This window comes from Colobus angolensis, unplaced genomic scaffold (assembly GCF_000951035.1).
Source record: "Colobus angolensis palliatus isolate OR3802 unplaced genomic scaffold, Cang.pa_1.0 Scaffold21, whole genome shotgun sequence".
Taxonomy (NCBI): Eukaryota; Metazoa; Chordata; class Mammalia; order Primates; family Cercopithecidae; genus Colobus; species Colobus angolensis.
In genome coordinates, this window is record NW_012115266.1 from 1,854,624 (window position 1) to 1,874,941 (window position 20,318).

Here is a 20,318-nt window from a genome sequence, read left to right on the forward strand (position 1 = left end):
AAAAAAAAAAAAAAAAAAGAAACTAAGCAGTACTTCTAAATAACACATGAGCCAGACATGTCATCTCAGAAGTGTAAAAATATTCAAACTACCTGAAAATGAAAATATAACAAAATTTGTGAGATGCAGGAAATGCAGTACTTAGAGGAAAATTCATAGCACTGAATGCACATACTAGAAAAGAAAAGAGGACAAAGGAAGAGACAAGCAGCTTTGGAAACTGGATGCCACAGGGACTGTGATTTTAAAAGGATGCCAGGCAGCAACCTGGCAGGCAGAGAATCAGGTACCTGTCCATCACTCCAACAGAGCACCCAGGTCACACCTACCTCCACAGGTCAGCAGGTTCTGCAGGAGCACGAGGTGGACCGGGCATGAGCACCGTGGTGTCCCATCACCCTTGGCAATACAGATGTGGGAGCAGCCACCATTGTCACGGGCACATGGGTGGGCTGCTGCAAGGACAAAACAAGGCAAACGGAGGTCAGGCTCTGCCTCTCACCTCAGAACCACAGCCTGGAGGGCAGGGGCCAAATGAGAACTCAGGAGAACTGGCCCTCCCACAGGTCCCGTCTCTCTGGGAGGATCTTCCCACTTATTCTTCTTGGTAGCCTACAGAGTCTTCCTACTGACATGGAAATTGACACACAAATGCTAGAAACAGTTACAGAACTTGCTTGACATCACAGGCCAGCCTGTCTGCACCAGTCCTTACTATGCCCATGACCATCACTCTGAACTGCCCACTTGTCTCTCCTCCTCATCTACTTACTTTGAGACAGGGCCTCACTCTGTTGCCCCGGCTGGAGGGCAGTGGTGCGATCATGGCTCACTGCAGCCTTGATCTCTATGGGTCAAACAGCCCTCCTGCCTCAGCCTCCTGAGTGGCTGGGACTACAGGCATGTACCACCATGCCTGGCTTTTTTTTTTTTTTTTTACTTTTTGTAGAAACAGGGTCTCATCATGTTGCCTAGGCTGCTCTTAAACTCCTGGGCTCAAGTGACCCTCCCGCTTCAGCCTCCTACAGTGCTGAGATTACAGGCGTGAGCCACCGCACCTGGCCCTCTTCCCTTCTTTCATTGTATAAGGGGTTGGATAGCGTCCCTCAGAAAGATACACCCATGTCTTAAGGCGTAGAATCTGTGAACATTACCTTTTTTTGGAAAAAGGGTCTTTGCAGGTTAAGGATCTCAAGACGAGGTCATCTTGGATGATTTGGGTGGGCCCTAAACCCAGTGACAAATGTCCTTGTAAGAGGCAACACAGACATGAAGAAGAGGTAAAGACGCAGACTACAAAGGAGATGGACACATGAAGATGGGCAGAGGCTGAGGCGGTGCATCCACAAGCGTGGAGCACCTGCACCCAGAGCACTGGAACGGCCAACAAACAGATCCTCCCTGGAGCCTGCAGAGGAAGCACGGCCCTCCCAACAGCCTGGTTGCGGGCTTGTGGCCTCCAGCACATCAGGGGAATCCATTTCTGTTGCTTTAAGCCATCCAGTTTGTGGTTATTTGTTACAGCAGCCGTGGGACACTAATACACATGGGAATTAAAATAGCAAATGGTGCCAGGCACAGTGGCTCACGTCTATAATCCCAGCACTTTGGGAGGCCGAGGTGGGTGGATCACCTGAGGCTAGGAGTTCAAGATCAGCCTGGGCAACATGGTGAAAACCCGTCTCTACTAAAAATACAAAAAATTAGCCTGGTGTGGTGGTGGGCGCCTATAATCCCAGTTACTTGGAAGGCTGAGATAGGAGAATCGCTTGAACCTGGGAGGCAGAGGTTGCAGTGAGCCGAGATCGCGCCACTGCACTCCAGCCTGGGTGACAAAAGCGAAACTCTATCTCAAAAAAATAAATAAATAAAATAAAATAAAATAAAATAAAATAGCAAATGGACCAAGTCCCTGGGAACTCGCGTTATTCTATCCAGTTAACCAAATGTGTCCAACATCCCAACAATGGGAAGAAGAGGAGGCAGCCTGGAGGGAGAGCTGGCCACTCCCAGGTGGAAGAAATGACAGAAGACACACTGCTCCCTGCCCCACCCAGAAACACTTCACAGTGTCCCTCCTCAGTCTCAAGGATTAGGTGCTTGGTTTTTTAGAGATAGGGTCCCTTTGTCACCACCACCCCCGGCCCTTTTTTTTTTTTTTTTTTGAGACAGAGTCTCACTTTGTTGCCCAGGCTGGAGTGCAGTGGCACAATCTCAGCTCACTGCAACTTCCACCTTCCAGGTTCAAGTAATTCTCCCACCTCAGCCTCCCCAGTAGCTGGGAATACAGGCACCTGCCACCATATCCAGCTAATTTTTGTACTCTTAGTAGAGACGGGATTTCACTATGTTGGCCAGGCTGGTCTCGAACTCCCAACCTCAAGTGATCAGCCCGCCTTGGTCTCCCAAAGTGCTGGGATTATAGGCGTGAGTCACTGAGCCCGGCCTGGGGGAGGCATTTTTTGTAGGGATGGGTTCTCACCATGTTGCCCAGGCTGGTCTCAAGTAATTCTCAGATGGTTACCATGCAGGGCAGGAAGGACTGTGGTCACAGCTGTGCAGGCCCCTCCCCCAAGCCCTGGGGCACAGCAAGGCAGTGGCAGGCAGAATCCTAAATGCCCCCTCATTTCCTACCCCAGTCCCAGCACAGCGTCATGACCTTATGTGGCAGAAGGCATTCTGTGGATGTGATTAAGGTTATTAATCAGCTGACTTGGAGTCTATCAAAGGGGAGGCTAATCTAATCCAAAGGTGGCTGAACCGAGTCACAGGGGCCTTTAGAAGCAGAGCAGGCTCCCCAGCTGGTGGGAGAGGAGCAAGTTGAGAGACTCAAGGTGCAGGAGGGACTGACGCAGGGAGCCCCCACTGCTGAGGCAAAGAGGCCACGGGGCGAGGACCTGGGGTGGTCTCTAGGAGCTGAGAGTGGTCCCCGACCAACAACCAGAAAGAAAACAGAACCTCAGTCCCACAACTGCCACCTGCTGAGTGAGCACGGAAGCCTATTGCTCCACCGAGCCTCCAATGAGGGCCCAGCGTTGCTGACACGTTGATTCCGGCCCTGTGAGACCCTGAGCAGAGAACCCAGGTGAGTCACGCCGTGCCTGGACTTCTGCTTTACAGAACCGAGACAATCCGTGGGTGTTGTCAGGCCAGTGGCTCACACCTATAATCCTAGCACTTCAGGAGGCCACAGCAGGCAGACTGCTTGAGCCCAGGAGCTGCAGACCAGCCTGGGCAACATGAGGAAACCCCATCTCTACAAAAAACATTAGCCAGGTGTGGTGGTGCGCACCTGTAGTACCAGCTACCTGGGAGGCTGAGGCAGGAGGTTCGCTTAATTAAGCCCAGAGGTCGAGGCTGCAGTGAGCTGTGTTTACGCCATGGCACTCCAGCCTGGGCAACAGAGCGAGATCCTGACTCAAAAAAAAAAAAAAAGTTGGTATTGTCTTAAAATGCTGTTTGTGGTGATTTGTTCTGCAGTCAGAGAAAACCACCTCAGAGGCCTCAGGACATGTGGACGTCTCACTGAACCCCAGCGGGAAACGATTGGCATCTGGCAGAGCCCACCGCCTGGCTGAAGCCATGCGGGCTCCTGCACTGGCCTCTGGCCTCCTCTAGGGGTCTGGGTTAGAGGCCGCCCTGCCCACCCTACCCTCCCCGCCGCCAGTCCCCACGTACAGAACTCCTCCAGGCTGACTTCCTCCACCGCGTGGATGCCAGTGAGGTGGGCGACGCGGCCCTGGACGCGAGTCCGCTTGTCCCCGGTGGTCTTCTCCACACGCTCGATCATCTGCTGCTGGCGGTCGATCCAGTAGAGGTGCTTGCCAAGGACGGTCAGGCCCAGAGGCTGCACGATGTTGGCGTCCTCCAGGGTCAGACGGTTGGCCCCTGCAAGCAGCACAAGGCCCCCCTGAGCGGTGCTGACCTCCAGAGCTCACCCCACACTCAGCTTGGGAGGACAGAGGTTGACAGGGCTGCCAGGGAGCCGGGGGGGATTTCGTGCTCTGGACAGGGATGGGAGCTGCAGCAGAGTCCCTGGAAGCAGCCAACCCAAGCCAAGCCCTCGGAAAGCCCTGCTCCCCACTGGGGTGGGTTCGGGTGGAAGGGCATCAGTTCCAGCGGCGGGCCTCCGTCACTGGCCCCTGCAAGCACGGCCCCTCCCCTCCCCCACCCACCCCATCGTAAGAGGAAAAGCCATGGGGACCTGTGCCCCTCTCTAAGCTCCAACTCTCATTTCTCTCCAGTCCTCACGGCCTAACACAGCCCAGAGCAGAGCAGCTGCTTGTGCAGGTGCCAGGGGCAGAGGCTAGGCTGGAGTCCTGCTCCATCCCCGGCTGTGGGGCCCCAAGCAGCTTGCTCACCCTCTCTGAGCCTCATCTTCTGCCTCTGCCCAGTGGGGCTCACTTGGAACCCCAGCCTGGAGTTGTCAGCGTGAGGCCTAAACATGCTACATGCAAAGTCCCCGGTGCGGTGCTGGGCTCACGGCAGGTCCCAGACAATCTGGCAGCTGCTGCCATTACTGACAAGGAAGGCAGGGTGTCTGCGGGCAGGGCAGGCTCCGGGGCGCGTACCTGACAGGTCGCAGCTCTCAATGCGCTTCAGGTCCGCGTCCACCCAGAACAGCTTGCCCAGCGTGTTGTCCACCGCCAGGGCCACGGGGCGGATGAGGCCGGTGGTGAAGAGGACCTCGCGCTCAGTGCCGTCCAGGGCCGCGCGTTCGATCTTGGCTGCCCGGTCCTGCATGTTGGTGAAGTACAGGTACCTGCGGGAGGGTGGCAGGTGAAGGACGGGTGCGGGGAACGGCGTCTCCTCGGCCAGCACGGAGCTCAGGGCACCCAGCCGGGCTGTGGAAAGACCCTGCCCCTCAGGGCTGCCCGAGGCTGACAGGTCACATTCTGTGCTAGATGAACAGTGCTCCCCAAATTCATGTCCACCTCAGAACCTCGGAATGTGAGCTTATTTGGAAACAGGGTCTTCACAAACGTCACGAAGGATCAAGGTATGACCACAGTGGGTGAGGGTGGGCCCTAAAGCCAACTGAAGTGTCCTTAAGTGACACAGAAGAGGGCACGCAATGTGCCGTCAGAGAGACTGGAGTGACATGAGCACAAGTCAAGGGATGCCTGGAGCCACCAGAAACCCAAAGGTTCCCTGAGAGCCTTCAGAGGGCACAGGGCCCTGCCACACCTTGATCTCGGGCTTCTGGCCTCAGGAACTGTGAGAGAACAAGCGTCCACTACTCTCAGCCACTTAGCTTCTGGTAACTTCTGACAGCAGCCATGGGAGACAGATGCAGGCCCCCACAGCTGCTAAGGACCCCGGAGCCCTGGCCGTTGGGAGACCAGCTCAGCTGGCTCCTGCACAGCCACCTTACAGAGCCGGGGCTCCCGCCCACCGACCCCACCGTGTGCTGCAGAGGCCGCACCACTGTGGCCGCCACTCCTACCAATGAGGAAACTGAGTCTCCAAGAGGTTATGCCGCTCGCCTGAGGTCACGTGGGCAGGAAGTGGCAGAGTCAGGGCTCAAACGCTGGGCTCCTGGCCCAGGACCTGTGCTGGCTGTAGCTCCCGTCTTCATGCCGGCCCCCCAGCTATCGGAGGAAGGCCATCATGCTCCTGTCCGCAAACATTGCCATGCTCAGTTTGGAGCCTGAGTTTCATGTCACGTGGGTTTCGGTCTCCCTCCTTCCCTGGCTATTCCCTCTGGAGACCTTCAGGTCCTGGGTGCCTTCCCACCAACCAGAAGCTCTGACGACCACCAGGTGGGAGCATCGGGGGCCTCCGGGAGGAAGAAGCCCAGGAGCTCCCTGCGGTGGAACAGGAGCGAGTCAACGGGCAGCCCCCATGCCGTGGCAGGGATTTCTGCACAGGGTTCAAGTTTCACAGGGATGGTGCAAAACCTATCGACTGCAACTCCCATTGGCCAGCGCTGCCCTGGGACCTCTCAGCAGAGCCACCCCGTCCCTTCCAGCCTTCAGGGCCTTCTGCTTCCCTGGAGCGCCCGTGAAAGAGTCTGTGTTTGCTTTTGGGATCCTGGAAAGCCACCCATGGGATGACCGGGGTGGAAAACCACCCCAGCCTGTGAGAGGCTGGCATTCGGCGGAAGACACGGCGGGCACGCCTGGGGGCAGCACCCCCACCCACCCGTTGGCCTCCTACCCTCGCTCCGCATTGACGACGATGGCCCTGGGCTTGTCGCGGTCCCCACGCAGCACCACCCCCATGGCTTCCCCGCTCAGCCTGTGGACGTTGATGGTATTGGTGGCCTCGCACGTCCAGAACAGTGTCCGGCTGTAGATGTCGATGCTGAGGTCGTGGGGCTGCCTGTCTGGGTTTTGGCCTTGGCTCAGAGAGGTCAAAACAAAGGGCTGTAAGACAAAGAAACCAAGACTCCTGAGCACTGGCAGAGACCCCCCGGGCACTGGCGGAGACCCCCGGGCACTGGCGGAGACCCCCAGGCACTAGCTGGAGAGCTCTGGCAGGAGAGCAGAGGCCACGGTTCTCGAGTTTAGCCTAAAAGTCAAATCCCAGTACTGGTGTGGGGGTCTCTCCTCTTCAATCAGCTCCTAACTACATGCCCGCCCGAGTATGCCAGAGCGATTAGGACAACGACCTCTGGAAGAGCTCTTGCCGCCTCGGACTTGAGGCCTCATCAGCCAAACCGCTGGGGGACCCAGCTGTGTGCCACTAGCCTGGCGCTCCCATGAAGGCTCTGCTGACGGCCAAGAAGGCACCCAGGACCACAGTGCCCTTCCCAACACACCCGTCTCCACCTGCTGGGACGTAAGCTTTTGGACTGCGGCCCTCATGTCCTATTTTCTCTGCAGGGCACCAGGACAGCCAGTGTGGGGGCCACCCCTTACAACCCCTTCCCCTAGGGCAGGAGGCCAGGTGAGGGGGAGGCCAGGTGAGGGTGGGGGTTAGGTGAAGGTGCGGGACAGGTGAAGGTGCAGGGGTGGGTGAGTGGGTGAGGTGAGGGTACAGGGGAGGTGAGGGTGGGTAGGGCATGTGAGGGTAAAGGGGCTGGTACAGATGTGGGGGTAGGTGAGGTTGGGGGCCAGGTGAGGGTGGGTGGGGGCAGGTGAGTGTGGGCAATGACCCAGAGTCCTTCTTGAGAACGCAGGGCAGCCACATCTCAGTGACTCTCAAGGACTCTCTGGGGTCACTGGCCAGGAGATGCTGGAGCGCTGCCTGAGCCCAGCCCACCCTCTGCATCTCAGGGATGAGCCTGGGCTTTTGGGGCCTCGGAAACAGCATCCCTTGGAAGGGATCTTACTGAGCTGATGTAGGAGGAGAGGACAGCCCAGAAGCCTACTGCCCGGGGGGATCTGCTCCCTTTGGGTTACCCCGAAAGACAGCTGCATCCAAGATCCCGAGTGATTTGGCCTGGGGTAAATGGCGCCTGGAGAACCTGGGCTACTGCCACCCAGGCCTGAAGGAAAAGCTGCCCTCCCCATCCCTTGAGTCAGAGGGAATCATCTCAGGATGGTGCTCTGATAGTAACTCTTTTCAGACTTTATCTAGGTCTTTCAGTAGTTAATAAAACAGGGAGGCAGCAGTGGCTCACGCCCCTGATCCCAGAATGTTGGGAAACCGAGGTGGGAGAATCACTTGAGCTGAGGAGTTTGAGACTAGTCCGGGCAATGCAGCAAGACTCCATCTGCATCAAAAAAAATTAAACCAACCAAACAAAAAAACACTAGCTCGGTATGGTGACGCACGCCTACAGTCCCAGCTATTCAGAAGGCTGAGGTGGGAGGATCGCTTAAGCCTGGGAGGCCAACGCTGCAGTGAGCTATGCTCACACCACCACACCCCAGTCTGGGTGACAGAGTAGGACCCTGTCTCAAAAAAATACAAATAAAACAAAGTCTTTAAGTAGATAAAAAGAAGCTTCCTCCCCAGGCCCAGCCTCTTGGACCCAGGTGGAAAGGGTGCCTCCCTCCCCTGTACACACACACACCCCACACACCACACACACACACACACACACACACACACACCCTATGCTCACACCACCACACCCCAGCCTGAAAAATACAAATAAAGTCTCTAAGTAAATAAAAAGAAGCTGCTTCTTCCCCAGGCCCAGCCTCTTGGACCCAGGTGGAAAGGGTGCCTCCCTCCTCTATACATACACACACACACGCACACCACACGCACACCACACGCACACCACACATACACACACACACACAGACACACAGCCTTGCCGGGCAGCTGCAAAGACATCGTCACTTTCATCGGACACGAAGGATCACATGTCTTTGTAGATAACAACATCCACATCGCCAAAGCGCGAGGCACCCCAGGGGCTGTGTGTCAATGCCGCCAACTGAACAAATTCCTCCCTAAAAGCCACTGAGCTCTCCAGCTGCGGACCCTGGCCTGGTACAGCTGCCAGGCTGGACGACAAGCAAGATTCCAGCTACCCTGGCAAAATCAGGCTCACCGTGGAGGGTGGGTCTGTGGGAACCAGATGCAAAACCAGACTTTGGGACAGCAGTCTGGAGAACCACCATCTGAGAAACGTGTACTGTGTGATGTGACACCCTGGCCACACTCCTCCCAGGCACAAAAACAACACAGCAAACGTCACACGGCTGGCCAGTTTCATGAACCCTGAGCTCTTTTTTTTTTTTTGACATGGAGTCTTGCGTGAGACAGAGTCTTACTCTGGAGTGCAGTGGCGTGATCTTGGCTCACTGCAAGCTCCACGCCTCCTGGGTTCACGCCATTCTCCTGCCTCAGCCTCCCGACTAGCTGGGACTACAGGTGCCCGCCACCATGCCCAGTTAATTTTTTTGTATTTTTAGTAGAGACGGGGTTTCAACATGTTAGCCAGGATGGTCTTGATCTCTTGACCTTGTGATCTGCCCGCCTCGGCCTCCCAAAGTGCGGGGATTACAGACGTGAGCCACTGCGCCCGGCCCCTGAGCTTTCTTTTTAATGTTAAGTACAAATACTTACAATTAGTGCAAAGTTTCTTACCAGAATCCTATGCAACACCACAGTCAACACGCCTTTTCCTCACTAGAAGAAAACCTTCACCATGGAAGGAAATGTTCGTAGTGGCCTTATTCACGACAACAAGAGGAGGAAGCAACCTGGCACCCGTGGATGGATAAATAACAACATGTGGTTCGTACAACGATTTTTTTTTTTTTTTGAGACAGGGTCTCACTGTGTTGCCCAGGCTGGACTGCAGAGGCACAATCTTGGTTCACTGCAACCTCTGCCTCCCGGGTGCAAGCAATTCTCCTGCCTCAGCCTCCTGAGTAACTGGGATTACAGGTGCGCACCACCACACCCGGCTAATTTTGTACTTTTAGTAGAGCCAATGGTATGTTGGCCAGGCTGGTCTCAAACTCCTGACCTCAAGTGATCTGCCCATCTGAGACTCCCAAAGTGCTGGGATTAGAGGGCGTGAGCCACCACACCCAGCCCTTACAATGGGTTATCACTCAGGCTTAATTTACGGAAGGAAATTCTGACACAGGCTACAGCACAGATGAACCTTGAGGACACCGCGCCACGTGAAAAAAGCTAGTTAGAGAAGGGCAAATATTGGTATAATTCCACTTACATGTGGTACCTAGAGAAGGCAGAGAGAGACAGAAAGTAGAATGGTGGCTGTGAGAGGGAGACGAGGAGTGTGTTTACTGCAGACAGTTTCGGTCCGAGAAGGTGAAGTAGTCTGGAGATGAATGGCGGTGGTGGTTACCATGTGAACTGACTGAATGCCACTGAACTGTCCACTGCAGAACAGGTAAAATGGGCTGGGCGTGGTGGCTCACGCCTGTTATCTCAGTACTTTGGGAGGCCGAGGTGGACGGGCTGCTTGAGTCCAGTTCGAGGCCAGCCTGGGCAACACGATGAAACCTGTCTCTACATAAAATACCATTAGCCAAGTGTGGAGGTGCACAACTTGAGCCTAGGAGGTGGAGGCTGCAGCGAGCCAAGAGTCCACCACTGCACTCCAGTCTGGGCGACAGGGCAAGACCTTGTCTCAAAAAAAAACAAGGCCGGACACGGTGGCTCACGCCTGTAATCTCAGCACTTTGGGAGGCTGAGGTAGGCGGATAACCAGGTTAGAAGTTCGAGACCAGCCTGGCCAACATGGTGAAACCCCATCTCTGCTAAAAAATACAAAAATTAGCTGGGCATGGTGATGGACCCCTGTAGTCCCAGCTACTCAGGAGGCTGAGGCAGGAGGATCACTTGAACCTGGGAGGCGGAGGTTGCAGTGAGTCGATACCGCGCTGTTGCACTCCAGCCTGGGCGACACAGCGAGACTCCATCTCAAAAAAGAAAGAAAGAAAGAAAGAAAGTTAAAATGGCTAGGTGTTGTGGCTCATGCCTATAATCCCAGCACTTTGGGAGGGTGAGGTGGGCGGATGGCTTGAGTCCAGGAGTTGAGACCAGCCTGGGCAACATAGTGGGTCTCTACAATTAAAAAAAATCAGCCAGATGTGGTAGTGTACGCCTGTAGTTCCAGCTTCTAGAGAGGCCGGTGTGAGGCTCACTGGAGCCCAGGAGGCTGAGGCTGCAGTGAGCCATGATCGCATCACTGCACTCCAGCCCAGACACTGGGGTGAGACCCTGTCTCAAAAATAAGAACAAAATAATTAAAATGGTAAATTTTATGTTATGTATATTTACCACAATAAAAAATAAAAACAATTAATAGAAAACAAAACCTCGGCCAACTGGATAATTTAGACACCATCTTTTGGAGGAGCAGGGGGACCCCTGGTAAAGAATCAAAGCCAGCATCCACAGAGCGGGGCAGCTGCAGGAGGCTGGACCTTAGCAACAGACACGAGAGGGGAAAAGAACGTTCTCCAAATTAAGTGGAAACCTTCTGGGTTTTCTTCCAAGTCTTCATCACTTCTGCCTACTAGACACCAGAAAAGAATGCAGCGCCAATGAGACTCTAAGCAATGTGCACCCAGGAGCTTTCTCAGCACGGGTGCCACACATCCATCAATTAACACGTCCCTTTCTCCAAAGGACTCCACGTAACAGTCACCTGTAGCAAGCAAGATGAAAGGAATCCATTTCCACCATCTGCGCCACAACAGAGGCAGTGATTACAGCTGCCCAGGAGAGAAGCTCCAGGGAGCCAGGCATGGCTCTGAATTTCAATTCGGCTGACTTTTGCCATCAACCAAGGACACAGACCTCACAGTACAACTCAACTAGAAACTGCTGCGGGAGGAAGGATCTGGTGGAAAGGGGCGTCCAGCCTGTCTGGACAGCACCAGCCTTCAGACGGGGGGCACGACAGCGGAACCGACGGCGGACATGGCGACCCATCTGAAAGTCTTCCCAGACGCTCAGCCTCTCTCTGCCTCAAGAAAGTACCAAGATTTCATCACAGTAACACAAGCTCCCATACCGATGCTCAGTGGAGAAAGAGGCCATGTGGCTCTGTAGTTTTTTGTTTTGTTTTGTTTTGAGATGGGGTCTCGCTCTGTTGCCCGGGCTAGAGTACAATGGCGTGGTCTCAGCTCACTGCAACCTCTGCCTTCCAGGTTCAAGCAATTCTCCTGCATCAGCCTCCTGAGTAGCTGGGACTACAGGTGCTCGCCACCACACCCAGCTAATTTTTGTATATTTAGTAGAGATGGGATTTCACCACGTTGGCCAGGCTGGTCTTGAGCTCCTGACTTCATGATCCACCCGCCTCAGCCTCCTAAAGTGCTGGGATTACATACGGGCTCTGTAGTTTTTATAAAAGAAGGCTGCTTAGGAGCCAGGCTTGTCCTGGAATTCTACACTAATGAACCTGTTGTGCCCCATGCTGCAGACTCCAGGTGGGCCTGAGGCCGCCGTGAGCACATCATTCCTGGAACAGGTCACACAAGCCTGACACCGCAAAGTGGTTGCTTCCGCTACAGCACTTGTTTTTTTATTTTTTGAGACGGAGTTTTGCTCTTGTCACCCAAGCTGGAGTGCAATGGTGCGATCTTAGCTCACTGCAACCTCTGCCTCCCAGGTTCAAGCAATTTTCCTGCCCCAGCCTCTTGAGTAACTGAGATTATGGGCACCCACCACCAGGCCCAGCTAATTTTTGTATTTTCAGTAGAGATGGGGTTTCACCATGTTGGCCAGGCTGGTCTTGAACTCCTGACCTCAGGTGATCCGCCTGCCTCAGCCTCCCAAAGTGCTGGGATTACAGGCGTGAGCCACCATGCCCAGCCTAGTACTCGTTTTAAAAATGCAAATCTGGCTGGGCCGCGGTGGCTCACGCCTGTAATCCCAGTTATTCGGAAGGCTGAGGTAGGAGAATCGCTTGAACGTAGGAGGCAGAGGTTGCAGCAAGCCGAGATCACGCCACTGCACTCCAGGCTAGGTGACAGAGTGAGACTCCATCTCAAAAAAAAGCAAATCTGTTCCAACGCAGTGATGGATTAGGACAATTTGAGCACAGCACGGTTTCACATTTGCTCATGCATGATTTCCTCCGTGAGACACATTAAGCGAACGCAGAAGACCACAGCCGGCAGGGAACTGCGCAGGGTCACACCCACACACACACCTCCGCCTCTGACCTCCCTGGGCTCACTGCTGGGGCCATGACCCATTCCTCTCCACACCTGGGGTGAGAACGTTCCATGTGATTTCCCACAATCCTCCTTCCAGCGCTTCACAAAAACTCACGCGCTGCACTCTTCCACACTCAGGAGCCAACTCCAGATCTTCCCAAGGTAAAGTGCCGTATTTATTGCAGCATTAACGTTCATGAATGCACAGTATTGTGGGATATATCTAACCATTTAATGTGCAAAAGGCGCTCTGCTATTTCCCAGGTTCCTCTCTTCTCTTACATGTCATTGACAGAGATTTTGGGGGCTGTGCCCTGGTCCCCCTTTTCCTATGAGTCGTGTCATTTTTACTGTGCGATTCTGCAGTGTGGCGACTTTTAGAAGTACATATACTGCATTGTAGCAGAAATGACTGTACAATTCCTACAAAATAAAGGATAAACCTAGATTAACTAGTACCAACTACCCCCGCATAACACAAGACCACTTTTCTTTCTTGGAAAGAAAAAAGTCCTGTGGGGTTTGACCCCACCATGACTACTTAAGCTACTAGGAAACCCAGTTTCTACAGATAATCACAGTCTCGGGGTTCCACGCAGCTCAGGGTTATACCCCGTGACTATGTAATCGAAGCCCAAGTCATCGTTCACCCAGAACCAAGTTCTGTTTCCTCCCTCTGCTAAGGACAAGGGCAGCAGCCTGGAAACCAGCAAGAGGCGCACCTTGGGAAGCACCCCGCACCCTTCCAACGGGGCACCTGCCTGGGTCCCATCGTCCTTGGCTCGCTTGATGTTCTGGCGCCCGTCCACCCAGTAGATGAACTTGTCCAGTGGGTCATAGTCGATGGCCTTGACGTTCCTCAGCCCATGCAGGGGCAGGATGAGATCCGGGCTGTGCTGGTCGTCCGGGATCATCCGACTGATGGCAGATTTCTGACTGAACAGCAAGAAGGTGGTGGGTGCTAGAGGAGGCAAAGACAGGGCTGCAGGTGGGTGTCTGGAAGCCAAAGAGGAGCTGGCGGGCGGGACGGCACACCACCTGACTACAACAGGTGGCTCAGCACCCACCCCGCTGGAGGTCCACAGGAAAGATGGGGGACCAGGGCTGTCTCTCGGGGGTGCGCTATGGGGAATTTCACTCTCCATGTCATATGTGTCTCTGCTGTTTCAAAGTACAAGTGTTATTTTTGAAATAGATTATTTATTTATTTATTTATTTATTTTGAGACAGAGTCTCGCACTGTTGCCCAGGCTGGACGATCTTGGCTCACTGCAAGCTCCTGCCTCAACCTCCCGAGTAGCCAGGACTACAGGCACCCGCCACCACATCCAGTTAATTTTTTGTATTTTTAGTACAGACAGGGTTTCACTGTGTTAGCCAGGATGGTCTTGATCTCCTGACCTCGTGATCCGCCTGCCTCGGTCTCTAAAGTGCTGGGATTACAGGTGTGAGCCACTGGGCCCTGCCATTTATTTATTTATTTATTTATTTGAGACAGTTTTTCGCTCTTGTTGTCCAGGTAGAGTGCAGTGGCACAAACTCGGCTCACTTGAAACTTCTACTTCCCAAGTTCAAGCGATTCTCCTGTCTCAACCTCCCGAGTAGCTGGGATTACAGGTGTGCCCCACCATGCCCGGCTAATTTTTTATTTTCAGTAGACATGGAGTTTCACCATATTGGCCAGGCTGGTCTTGAACTCCTGATCTCAGGTGATCCGCCCACCTCAGCTTCCTAAAGTGCTGGGATTACAGCCGTGAGCCACCGCGCCCAGCCCAATAAATTTATTTTATTTTTTTATTTATATTTTTTGAGACAGAGTCTCCCTCTGTCGCCCAGGCTGGAGTGCAGTGGCCAGATCTCAGCTCACTGTAAGCTCCGCCTCCCGGGTTTACGCCATTCTCCTGCCTAAGCCTCCCGAGTAGCTAGGACCATAGGCGCCCGCCACCTCGCCCAGCTAGTTTTTGTTTTGGTATTTTTTAGTAGAGACGGGGTTTCACCGTATTAGCCAGGATGGTCTCGATCTCCTGACCTTGTGATCCGCCCGTCTCGGCCTCCCAAAGTGCTGGGATTACAGGCATGAGCCACCGCACCCGGCCAATAAATTTATTTTTAAATGATGAAAACTTCAGACAGAAGGCAGGTAATGGTGGTGAACACTGGTGGTGGAATGGTAGTGAAACTCGTACCCATGACTGTGTGTGCAGTTTGCTATGTGCCTCTGTGTACACCAGGGAACTGCAGAAAACCGGGCAAAGTCAACCACAAGCCCAGGAGGAGACTGTCCTCGAGGGTGTCAGTGAGCAGCACACGCCACCACAGGGCAGCCCCGGAATCCAGCTGGGCCTCCTCTCGGGGCACTGGCAGCAGGACCGGAAGAACCAGCTCTCTAGCCGGACCAGGACCTCCAGTGGCCTCTCCCTCTCAGCAGCAAACAGAGTCTCCTGGCCTGAGTCCTGCCTGGGTTCAGAAGCTGTGGCACTTCGGGCTACAGTGGCTGGTCTGAAATCCAAGTCATTGCACCAGGTCTCCTGGGCACAGGACGGGGACTGTGAGTCATGGCAACCCCTCCTTGCCATGGGTTACCTGCACCTCCGTTTGACTCTCCAAGATCATGGCCCCAGGGAGGCATGGTGAGCAACAGGACTAAAGACAGTCCAGGCATGAGAAGTCCCAGACTCTGGCCCAGGCCCATCTCCTGCCAGCCTGGGCCTCAAACAGCCCCTTAACCTTTGCAAGCCTCAAGTTCCCCATCCATGCAGCTGGGACAGGCAAGACCAGCCCTGCCGATGCCCAGGTCTACATGAGACTCCAGCAGGGCCTGGATGACAAAGAGCTTTATGAACTATCAAGTTCTGCGTAGGGAATCATAACCAGCTCACTGCTGATGTCATGGGGCAAGAGCCTGCCAACAGGAAGCACATGTACTCTAGAGGAGCCGTAGGAAAGTCACTCTTCTCATCACTGACATGGGAACAAAGAGGCTCACCTGCTTCCGAGGGTCAGGGCCAAAATTCCCCGAACTGATGCCAGGCTGCCTGGCAAGGGTTCAGGAGCAGGGACTCTTGAGCCAGCCTGCCACAGTCAACCCTGGCTCAACCCGTTCTGGTCGTATGGCCTTGGGTGGGTTGCCACACCTCTCTGTGCGTCGGGTTCCTTGTATGGGAAATGGGACCATGCTACTCCCCACCCTCCAGGCTTGAGGAGTAAATGAGTGCTGTGGAAAGCACTCAGCATCGTGCTGGCAGTATGAGCGAGCACCCTTCCCCCGCGACTGGCTTTCACACCCAAAGATCCTTTCCAAGACCTGCCAGCTGAGGAGTTTTGGCCATTTACCTGTGTCCTGATGAAGCATCAAGTCCACCCAGACTGGACCTGGACCTTGACCTTCAGGTAGCATCATGCGGCTTGTGCAGTGCACAACCTACCCAACCATCTATGTACACCCAGGAACCCCAGATGAGAAACTTCTTTCAGAGTCAGCTCCCAGAACCAGTCTGATCTAACCAGGGAGTGAGGTGCGGGGACCGCGAGGCACTTACGGCTGCAGTTGCGGCTGCTGGGGTCCAGGGTGTGGTGTGAGGCACAGCCGCAGCGGTGGCCGCCGGGGATGGCAAGGCACAGCTGCCCGCACTGCCCGTTATTGTGCATGCAGTCGTTGAGGCCATCCTGGCGGGAGGAGTGGAACACTAGGATGTCCATCACGAAGTCCAGGTGGCCCTGGATGAGGGTGCGGTTCCGGCCGCTGGTCTTGTCGGCCCGCTCGATGCTGTGCAGATTCCAGTCCGTCCAGTAGATATAATCGCTGTACTGCGTCAGACCGAACGGGTGCGGGAGGTCGTCGGCAATCACAACCCGCTCCTGACCTGCATAGACACACACGGGCACGGTGTCAGCAACGGCACAGCCAGGCCACAGAGCACAGGGCGCCCTGAGGGACAAGCCGGAGTTCAATCCTGCAGCCTAGCGACCACGTGAGTGCCTTAAAGTGTTTGGCCACCTTGGAAAACTGGCAAGATCCACTGAAGAGCAGGCAGGATCTACTAATATTAAGTGACCTGGCTACAGTCACACAGTTGCTAAGCGGCAGGGCCAGGATTACTACCCAGGCAGGCAGCGAGGCTCCATATTCCTGTTCTCATCATGTCAGGCCTGGCTATGCATCCTTCACTCCCGCAGCAACAAGCCCGGGCCTTCCATGTTATTATTCAAGCACTCAGTAAACATCCGGAGCGTTTAAGTCCAAAACACGTACAGCAGAATGACGGCCAGGCTGCAATGCACATGGCTACCCTCATTGGCAGGGTCATATGAATTTCCAGGGCTTTTGCTGGTTTTCATCTGAGTCTGTCCTCACTCCGGGGTGATTAATGAGCTTAATCATTTCAGGCAACCACAGCTGTGCTGTGACTGGTTTCTCTCCTGGCAACAGGTTTGCATGTGGCCTGGATGAGCTGGGTCACAGGATTCCCTGCAGAGCTGGTGACGGTTACGAAGTCACGTGCAAACCTAGGTACTGGCCTCACAAGCCAGGGTGCAGCCCACCCCCAGCAGCAACCAGGACCTGGGGTTCAAGTGCCAGCTCTGCCTACGCAGTACGTGGGACAAGGCATGCAGCTGGCCGATGCCCCAGCCTTCTCATCTGTAAAATGGGCACAACCACACCCACTGCAGGTGGCGAGTAGCAGTGGTGGTCAGAAGCCAAATTCTTGCTGCCCTTCCTGAGCGGTTCGCTAGGGTCAAGAGGCTGATGTGCTCAGAGGTTCTGCTAGGGTCAAGGTCACCAAAGGTCCCTCTGCCAGGGGCCAAAAGTCAGGCTGCCCAGGTGACCCTCTCCTCCCTTGTCTGCCCTCAAGCCAAGGGCTGCCTGGGGGCTTGGACCTGAGCCCTCAGAGTTTTTTTTCTTTTCTTCCTTTTTTTTTTTTTTTTTTTGAGACAGGGCCTCACTCTATTGCCCAGGCTGGAGTGCAGTGGCATGATCATAGCTCACCACAGCCTCAGCCTCCTGGGCTCAAGCCATCCTCCCGTCTGACCTCCCAAGTAGCTGGGACTACAGGCAGGAACCACCGTGCCCAGCTAAGTTTTTAAAAAATTTTTTGTAGAGATGGGGTCTCACTACGTTACCCAGGCTGGTCTTGAACTCCTGGGCTCAAACCATCTGCCCGCCTTGGCCTCACAAAGTGCTGGGATTACAGGTGTAAGCCACTGCACCTGGCCCTTCAGAGCGTCTGCCCCTGACCTTCCACTCTCCCAACTTGGCAGGGGGCATGGGGGTCCCTTTGTTGAGCATGGTGGCTCCTGTCACCTGCCATATCACCCAGGACAGCTAACGTAACTACTCTAGCAGAACAGAGTGTGCAGTCCCCTGCTCTGGGTTCAAATCCTGCTCCTGCCGCTGTGTGACTTGGGATAAGTTTTTTTTCAAACTTCCCTGAGCTTCATTCTCATGATCTGGAGAAAGGAGATGAGAGCACCAGCCCCTGGGCCCCGGGCATGTGGACACTCCCAGCACGATCCCTACACACGGTGGGGCTCAGGGCTGGGTGGGGATTGAGTGCCGGCCCTGGTGTCTCGGGGAGATCCTGAACTCACCAGCTCTGTGACCTAAGGCAAGTCATGTGGCTTCCTCAGGCCTCAGCTTTCCCAGCAGTGAAAACCTCCACCACGTGCGTTAGAGTCCTGGCACAGGGATTAGCTGCGACCTGGCGCTCAGCAGGTGCACAGGAAACAGCTGTCACCAGAGCCTCTCCCAACACAACCGCAGCAACGGCACCCAGGGGTGGACAGGGACAACCCCCACAGCAGAGGGTGAGGCTGCTGGGCAGGCGAAGGTGTGGCCACAACTCCTGCCAGGCTGGGGAATTGCAGGCCACAGGGCATGTGCGGCGGGGCTGGGAGGTGGCCAACGTCCAGCTGCCCCGCCCTCCACGACCAGCAGGCCCCGGCCCGGCCCTCACCCAGCATGTTGGACGACTCGATCATGTTGGTGTCCAGGTCGGTCCAGTAGAGGCGCTGGTCAGCGTAGTCAATGGTGAGGTCGTTGGCCCGGCCCACCTTGTCCACCAGCGTCATGCAGTTGGTCCCGTCCATGAAGGCCCGCACGATCCTCGGCTTGCCGCCCCACTCGGTCCAGTAGATGTAGCTGGAAGGCACAAGGGAGAAGGGCAGGCTCGGTGAGTCCACTCTCACCGCAGGACAGCGGGTGGCGGGGGGACGCAACTGCCCCCATCTCTTCAGCTCAGCCCTCCCCGTCCTGGAGAAAGCCACGCACAGGAAGCAGGGAAGGGTGAGACCCTCGCCCCCTGCCACACTCCAGGGGTGGTCACTGGGCCACTTCCCTGAATTTCCACAGTGGCTCACTCGTAAGGCGAGTGAATACCCATGTACAGGACAGACACAAAAACAGGCGCACAGACAGGGCGAGTGTGTGCTGGAACATCCCCCTAAGCTTGGCCGGATGTTGGGGACATGGCAGAAACCAGGATGGACACGAGTACATCACAAAACAAGACCTCAGGGCAGGGGAGGCCTTGCAGGATCCGGACGTAAACTCGGCTCTGGGCTCCTCCCCCAGCAGCCCCTCCTTCCCTCGTCTTTTAGCAGATTCAGAGGAGGAAATGCACATCCTCATTCCAGAATTTTCTAACTTTGACCTGCCCTTGCTCTAAAACCTGGACCTCTTTCTATGTCCTGCCATCCTGAAGTCTTCCTTCCCTAGCAGAGCAGGTGACAGGCAGGGATTGGGCTGCTGCACACATCACAGATGCTTTACGGGCTGGTCACTGTGCCCACTGCACAGAAGAGAAAACTCAAGTCCACAGAGACGCCCCCCACTGGGGCCTGTCTGACCCCAGTGCCCAAGGCATGGCCGCCAGGACGCCCGGCAGCTACAAACACGTTTACTTCTCGAGGTGGGTCCTAAGCTGTGGCTCAGCAGCCTCCAAGAGGCCATTTCGGAGGAGCCTGAGGTCCGGGGACCTCAAAGTCAATTCTGGATTGTGGTTTTGGCAAAAGAGTACAAAGCAAGGAGGCCTGGTTGGGAGCCTAAGACAGCACTTCCTGGCCCAGCTCTGCTCAAACTCGGTATGTGACCTTAGGCAAGCCACTGGGTTTCTCTGAACCTGTTTCTGCATCTGTAAAACTGACACAGATACTGAGGCTCCATGGACGCTTTGGTGAGACGGCCCAGGTGAAAGCAGCCAGCACTAGGCCTGACACAGCCTCAGCCCGTGCTCCACGAATGAACTCCATGACCTCTGAGGGTCCTACCAGTCCTGGACATCATCAAGGCTAATCACCGAGGGCCACATGGGCAGCCTGCCATCTTGCCCAGTTGGCACCCCCGCACTGTCTCATACAGAGAGGTGGACATGAGGACACACGGGACAGGCAAACCCTTACCCTTTGGTGGGATCCAGGGCCAGCGACCTCGGGTTGTCCAAGTCCCTCCACACGAGGACTTGCCGGAACTGCCCGTCCAGCCGTGCCACTTCGATCCTGTTGGTCCCGGTGTCCGCCCAGTAGAGGTTCTTGCCCATCCAGTCAACGGCCATGCCCTCGGGGTAGTCAAGGCCAAACTCCACCACGTGCTCCACCGAGCTCCCATTCATGAAGGCGCGGCTGATGGTCTGGCAGCAGGTGAAGAGGAAAAGGGCCACGTTTTAGGAACAAGCATCTTTTTGGTTTTTTTTTTGAGACGGAGTTTCACTCTTCTTGCCCAGCCTGGAGTGCAATGGTGCGATCTCAGCTCACTGCAACCTCCACCCCCTG

At 55.1% G+C, this 20,318-nt stretch overlaps 1 protein-coding gene across 2 annotated transcripts in view; it reads right to left on the reverse strand.

Annotated features, from left to right (window-relative positions):
• LRP5 (low density lipoprotein receptor-related protein 5) overlaps positions 1-20,318 on the reverse strand; it is a 105,172-nt gene that overhangs the window by 19,955 nt on the left and 64,899 nt on the right. For both annotated transcript variants that reach the window (XM_011942322.1, XM_011942321.1), the window contains exons 9-16: positions 19,950-20,176; positions 18,506-18,690; positions 16,091-16,414; positions 13,313-13,512; positions 6,160-6,368; positions 4,572-4,762; positions 3,679-3,888; positions 330-455 (exon numbers count right to left, since the gene is read on the reverse strand). In XM_011942322.1, the coding sequence (XP_011797712.1) occupies positions 330-455; positions 3,679-3,888; positions 4,572-4,762; positions 6,160-6,368; positions 13,313-13,512; positions 16,091-16,414; positions 18,506-18,690; positions 19,950-20,176 (1,672 nt within the window). The remainder of the gene's footprint in view (positions 1-329; positions 456-3,678; positions 3,889-4,571; positions 4,763-6,159; positions 6,369-13,312; positions 13,513-16,090; positions 16,415-18,505; positions 18,691-19,949; positions 20,177-20,318) is intronic.